We start from the raw sequence: 7,101 nt of genomic DNA, 5'->3' as shown, positions 1-7,101 counted from the left end.
GCAAGTAACGCTCAAAAGGAATTCAATAAATATATAACTAAGCTTGTTTTAAAGGATAAATGAGATTGTTCTGTTAATAATAACATTATCAACTTTTATAATCTTATGTACAAATTGTATCCAAAAATTTGAAAACTTTTTTCAATTTGTAACTTTTTTTTAGCTGTGAAGCCTTTCTGTTTGGTGAAGTTGTTCTTGATGATGATGATGTTGATGATGTTGGTGATGATGATACAAGTTTCTACGATTGATCTTCTTGGGAACGGAGATGCCTAATTTCATATGCCACAAAGTTTCGCCCAGGAAATGCCTTCTTCAAAATGTCTTTCGTGAGATAACTTAGCGCTGAAAGAAGCACGAAAACATGAAGACACGATGTTTAATAATATAAAGATTATTAATATTTGATAGTTAAACGATTACAATAATTGGTGATTTACATTGTAAGCAATATGCATAATTTGTTCCGTCAATTTGAATAGACAATTCAAAGCTCACGAGTTAACTTTATTATTGGGTTTCACTGAGAGTTCCCAAATCCTGAACTGCTGAATTATTAAGCTTATATACAAAATAAATACATTATTAATTATCTAATTAACAACAAAAAATAATATTACTTAATTTGATAAAATACAAATAAATAATTATTATAATTTTATTGTAATAACGAATACAATTCCTTATTGCAATGAGATGAGCCAAGCTACAAAAAAAATAGGTAAAGTAATTAGAGCTTTGAAAATTAAACATTTATTTATCAATGTAGAATGGAGATAAAATAAAAACAAGAAAAAGGAAAAATAAATGTATTTATTAATTGGGATTAGAGAAGGAATATAAATAAACAACTAAGAAAGCTAGAATTGAGTTTGACTGTGAGATACTTACCACCCATTGTAAATAAAAGCCAAACAGTGTGGTATTAATTTTAAAATATACCAAATTAATGCACCGTAACAATACTGTAAATATGTCAAAGGGTATATTTGGGAAATTGATACAGTACTACATTCAAAATATACTAAAATGTGCAAAATATACCAGATTTGTAGCCAAAAGGATATCGCCTCAGCTGTTGACGCTGATCAAGAATATATAATATATATAATTTATTGAACATTTCCTGGAGGAACAAATAATACCCTTCTATCCTATGGGTAGCGGTATAAAAAAGCACATACATAATTTAAAAAAATTGTTTTGCTCAATTAAAAAAAATAACATAACTAAACTTCTGACTTTGGAATAAACTAAGCAACAAAATATAAAATAAAAACTGACATATAAAAAAGGAAAATATATGTAAATTGAATAAATTGGAAAAGAGAAAATGAAATACAATCAAACAGAAATAATTGAGCACATAAATTACAAATATGAAATAAATTATTAATATAGTATTTGTTGCTAGGCCAATAAAAGTGAGTTAGAACTTTATGAGCATAGTGTGTAATTAAGCAGTGTGTAGGGATTAATAAATTTATGATCTGCAGACATTTTCACGCTAATTGCGGATGAGTCAACGACAGAGCATAAAAGATCTTCGAGTGGCTTTCATCAATAATATAACACAATATTACCAATGACCTGATCCGAAGTATTGACGCAATTAGTGTGTAGCTCAGATAAAGTGAAGGAGTAACTGCTCCCCCAGTGCTCATTGACGAGTCTCAATTGCCGTGTGCTGATACAAAAAAAAAGGGGGAAAAAATTCCCCTTGATTGATATGATGTCGTATGCTGACAGGGGAAATCATTGAGGAAGGGAAGCGAAGGAGAATTGTGAGGTACGATCGCAATTTACATGAGCATTTTGGTGTCCAACGTAAAGGGTGAACTACGTACGCAGAGATAACTTTGTGGATGGGGGGAGAGAGGAGAAGGGAGGGAGGGAGGTAGAGAGGTAGGGGAATGGGTGATGGGTGGTCATAAAATCAAATCAAATAATAATTATAAGCGTGGCGCAAATCTATCGTACGTAGGCTATTCATCCATCGCGTTCCAATTGACGTTGATACCGACCGATACCGAGCGACGTCGACGGAGACAGAGACAGCGACAGGGACAGCGACGTCGACAGCGACTGCGAATGGACGAGCATATCAAGACACGGCGAGTGTGACAGTGAAGCAGTCAAAGCAACCAAAAGCAAAAGGCAAACGCAGCAGCAGCAGCAGCAGAAGCAAAAGCAAAAACAAACGCTGCGTCGCTGTTGCTGTTACTGTCGTCGTCGTTTGCTGTCGCTGTCGCTTCTGTCGCTGCCGCTGTCGACGTTGGCGTCTGCGTCTGGGACTGCCTCACACACGCAGCGCGCGATTTTCGTATAAATATAAATTTATGCGCCCAACTGAAACCATGAATCAGTCTGTTTTAGACGCACGCCAATTAAAATCGTCGGCTCGCGAATCCAAACGAAAAACGAACCAACGAACCAAATCAAACCAAACCAAACCAAAACCAAACAAATGAACAACAAATGAAACTCAGCACATAAACTGCAAAGAATAGTATTTTCGTAATTCGAGAATCAGTATTATAACTTTAGTATTTATATTAACATTTATCCAGTGTGAAGTGATTCAACTCAAAACACAACTACAAAAATGTGCCAAAAAAGTAAGTATGAGTGTCTCGGTACAAAGTTCGTAAGATTCCCCAAAAGAAAGAAATACAGAATCGAGCCTATCAAGTGACAAATGTATACTATTTATGATCTCTTTTCGACGACGGTGATTAAACGCAATCATTTTTAGAGCGATGTTCTCAGCGCACACAACAAAACAAAATCAGTCTCGCCTCTGAGATAGTGTCATACTTCTCAATACGTCAGTAGGTTCGGTTCGAGTGATAGATTCAATTGTTTATCAATATTTACATAGCCTAGTAGCTCTGGCTACCTGGGGAGTTCCCACCTAAAATAGATACTAGCACAAATTAAAAATACATTTGTTTCAACCCGATCGCAGTTAATGCCCGCCAATGTCATTTTTTATCAAACGTATTTATGTTTAAAAATAGATATGCAGATAACTAAATAAACGCAACCAGCTAAATTAACAATAATACTAATTGAGCAAAGATTCTTTATCAAGTGCAATCAATTGGGCAGATCACATGAGTTACGGTTTGATCGCTGCGATCGTTGCGACAAATGTGATGATAAGAAAACTTAATCATCAAAAGCAAAAGTAATTAATTGGGCATCAGAGATACATTTTATGATGGAACTTTCTGGTTGGTCAGTTTGCTATTTTTATAACAACCCACCTACTATCCACCTACCTGTTGTATTTTGTGCAAGACACATTTCTTTTCGCTGATCAGCAGCACGTGCGCTATCAGCAAGGCAACGCAAGGTAAAGCAACGGCAAAGCAAAGGCAAAAGGCAAACCGAAAGAGCAACAGCAAAAGCAAAGGCAATCGGCTCTCGGCACTCGTTATCGGATGTCGCTGACCTACGACAACAACGAGCGTTTGCGGTGCTGCCTGCTGTCGCAGTCGCCGTCGCAGTTGCCATCGCAGTCGCGTTTTCAATGAATTTAGATATTTTGCTGTATGAATTATTCATACGACGCGTTGCCCGCGGCCAATATGTGTATGTGTGGGGCCAACACTGACGTCACAGTTGCGCGCGCGCGCGTCTCAACTTGTCTGTCTGGTCAGCGTCTAGCGTGAAGTCGATGCTGCTACATCTCTCTCTCTCTCTCTCTCTCTCTCGGTCTGCGTGTCTCTCTCTCATGCCCTCGAACTGGCTTGAAAAACCCAAAAACCAAAAAAAAGCAAAAAGAGCATTATATATATAATGAAAAAGCAATACTTGGCGTATGAGTAATACACAAATTTCTTGTGAAATTCAAAGCTAAGCACGAAAAATTGTTGCGGCTCGTTGCTGCTGCTGCTGCTGCTGCTGATGATGATGACAAAGCCAAACAAGTCGTTAAATAATTTCGAAAATTGTGCTCAATTGTTTTGGCCGATCAAAGTGCTCAACGATGCGACCTTTCTCTCTCACTCACTCACTCTCTCACTCTCTCTCGCTCTCTGGTCGGGGAGGCTGCTTATCAGCCTCGCACGATTTTCACTCAATCGCAGAGCGTTCATAACTGTGTGACTGTGAGTGTGTGAGTGTGAGTGCGAATCCGAATACATTTACCTCGCCGAATGCGAGTGCGCGACTGGCCAGTTGTTAAGCAGACGTCGTGTAGCGCGCACGCATTACAAAAATACATTCCTAGAGAGGAAGATACAGATACACAGAGAGTTGACAAATTGTTCACTTACTTACTTCAGTACTTACGTATTAGTCTCGTCTTCGTGTTCGTCTTCGTCTTCGTCTTAGTTCGAGTGACGCGAGTGTTTTTCAATTGATTGCTGCAGCTTCCATTCTCATGTCCAACGGTAAAGCAAGAGGCTGAAACTGAATTTCGAATTGTGGATAGCAAACTAATTTGTGTGTGTTTTTTTTTCATTGTCTCCATTTCGTTTTGCAGCAAAGCATTGCCAAAGCAACACAGCACAACACAGCCACATCAGCCGCCCAATCAGCAACAGATCCGGCAGCAGAAGTTCAAACAGCACCACCACCAACAACAACAACAGTGGCAACAGCATTTATCTATACACGCTTCTAATGGCGCTCGCAGCGCTTCTATTGCCACTGACACAAGCACGTCATCTGCCCAATCAGCTGGCATACAACAACAATTACAATGAGCACAACAACAACAACAACAACAACAACAATGAGGACAGTTCATTGCCTGCTTGGCACGTGAATCCCTTTTATGGCCTCGACATGAGCAGCAGCGACGACAGCAGCAGTGGAAGCGATAGTAGCGACAGCAGCGATAGAAGCGATAGCTACGATAGCAGATTTATCGATAGCAGTTTCGAGGAGTTGCGTGAATTGCGACGGCTGGAACGTATGCGACATCGACGCAGCCAAAAGTTGACGTTCTTTGTGCGCGCCCAGCACGAGGCAGCGCAACGTGAGCTGCCCACCGAGTGGGAGAATCCTTGCAGCGGCACCTTTGAACCCGCCGATAGTCAAACGGCCGAAATCGATAGCTCGAATCGCGGACGCACAATCAAGCGAAAGGTAAATACAGAGAGAGAGAGAGAGAGAGTAAAAGAGAGAAAGCAATAATCTATAACTAATGCCATCTCATTCGATTTGCAGTATTTGGTTGCGCTGAGGAACAAGACAATGTGGGAATACGACGAGATCCACAGAACTGCCAACTTAGACTACGGCAGCAGCGAGCACTGGCAGCACGAATACAAATTCCTGCCAAACATGACGCGTCCCACAAATGCGGTAAGTTGATCGATCGATGTTCGATCGAACCACATCGAAGCCAAAGCCAAAGCCAAAGCAAAAGCAAAGCAAATGCGAAGCGGACCGGCTCCGCCCTGGGCGGCTTAGACTCGTTTTTTGTGTGGTGCTGCGCTGCTGAGCGCATCGTCACCACACAACTTGTCTGTCATCGCAGCATTTGCATGCCCTTTTAAAGGCAATTAACTGACCGCTTCTTCTTCTTCTTCGTCTTCGTCTCTTGCAGGTTAAGTTGAAGACCTGGTATCGTCACATGCAGACATTCGTTGGCAGCTTTGCGCATTTGGGCAAAGCTCATTACCGCTACCGCAAACAGAATCAATTGAGTCTGGACAACAGCACCTACGAGTTGCACGCTCTCCTCCAAAGTGCACGAAGTGTTCTCTGTGAGATTGAGAACACGATCAATTCATCGTATCCGAACAGTCATGGCGCCAAACTCACGCACATCAGTCGCCAAGCGATGGAGGAGCGTCTCAAGTTTCATACGCCCGCCGATGGCAGCGAGGAGGCCGATCTCAATGATCTGAAGTTCAGCAAGCTGTTGTACTTCCAGTATCTGGACAACATGTGGAAGACGCTGCACAAATCGCTGCGCAAACAGCATCGCAACAGCATGGAACAGCAGCGCAGGCAACAGAAGACGCAGGCAACGGGACGGGGCAACAACATTAACTCTTTGTCCGGATCGAATTCGTTGCAAGCGTTCAGCCTGGAGAGCTCCGAGAGTGGCTCGATGGGTGCGACACGTCGACGAAGTCCTTGCCGCAATTCAGCCGAATGCTAAAGCGCTCAACACGCAAAGCTAAGCAAAATACAAAATACGCTCCCAGTATTAAAGCGCCGCAGCTCGCAGCGTGGATAAAAAATCTTAAGAGAACACGAAGAATTTGTCGAATGCCATTTTAGAATTGTACGTCCCAGCCCCTTACCCCTTACCCTTACCCTTCCCCTTCTTCCCCAACAAAATGTCCAAAGCTCTTGTCATATATCTTATATAATTTATTTATTTATTTCAACTATTTATTATTGCCCTAGTGAGCTAGTATTATATATTTTGTATTATTATCGAGATCCCCACACACACACACACACACACACACACACACACAACAACATTCCCACAAAAATTCGTAGCCAATGCATACCATTTACATAATATTTATTTATTTATTTATTGCAAACATTTTCCACAACAAAACACACATACACACACACAAACATACACAAGAAAAAAATGCTTAAATACACTGTGATTTATTTTAAGTAATTTTTTTTTGAATAGCTCTTAGTATGAATGCAAATTTTTTTGTAATATTTATACAACTCTGTTGAAAACAAAACAAAAGTAAAATACACAACAAACTTAAACACAAATATTGAATTTTTACAAAAATGAATTTTCTTTTACAACTATTTATGTGTACATATGTAAAAGTCTTGCTTAATATTTATATCTGTAGTTAAGTATTTATAACAAAATCAATTACAAATTATTTAATACAAATAAAAACAAATTACAAAGACAATTTTACTTCGAATTTTATTGCACAACAAAATTAATTTACTCTTATTGCAGCTGCAAATGGAAAAGGTTTTTACTTCTTGATAAAACATCTTATGCCATATGGAAATGTGGAAGTGGAAACTCAAATTCGAATATTGTTTGTGTATTTTATCAATTAACTTATTTTTTTCTGCATTTGTTGCTTTGTTCTTCAAACAAAAACTTATTATACACAAAATGGAATAGAAGTCGAAACT

The 7,101-nt window shown here is 39.6% G+C and overlaps 1 protein-coding gene across 2 annotated transcripts; it reads left to right on the top strand.

Annotated features, from left to right (window-relative positions):
* The first annotated feature begins 2,446 nt into the window (after positions 1-2,446).
* LOC132796155 (uncharacterized) lies at positions 2,447-6,686 on the top strand. Of its 2 annotated transcripts, none has more exons than XM_060807218.1 (4): positions 2,447-2,618; positions 4,493-5,100; positions 5,182-5,319; positions 5,564-6,686. In XM_060807218.1, exons 1-4 carry the CDS (start codon positions 2,606-2,608, stop codon positions 6,122-6,124), a joined length of 1,320 nt encoding a protein of 439 aa, XP_060663201.1. In that variant the 5' UTR covers positions 2,447-2,605; the 3' UTR covers positions 6,125-6,686. The 2 variants fall into 2 exon arrangements, with proteins under 2 accessions (XP_060663201.1, XP_060663202.1); XM_060807219.1 differs by lacking the exon at positions 2,447-2,618 and adding an exon at positions 4,207-4,400.
* Positions 6,687-7,101: the final 415 nt, after the last annotated feature.

Source organism: Drosophila nasuta, chromosome X (genome assembly GCF_023558535.2).
Source record: "Drosophila nasuta strain 15112-1781.00 chromosome X, ASM2355853v1, whole genome shotgun sequence".
In the NCBI taxonomy this organism is placed as follows: domain Eukaryota; kingdom Metazoa; phylum Arthropoda; class Insecta; order Diptera; family Drosophilidae; genus Drosophila; species Drosophila nasuta.
Note: the sequence above shows the minus strand (reverse complement) of the source record. Positions and strands in the feature narration are given on the sequence as shown.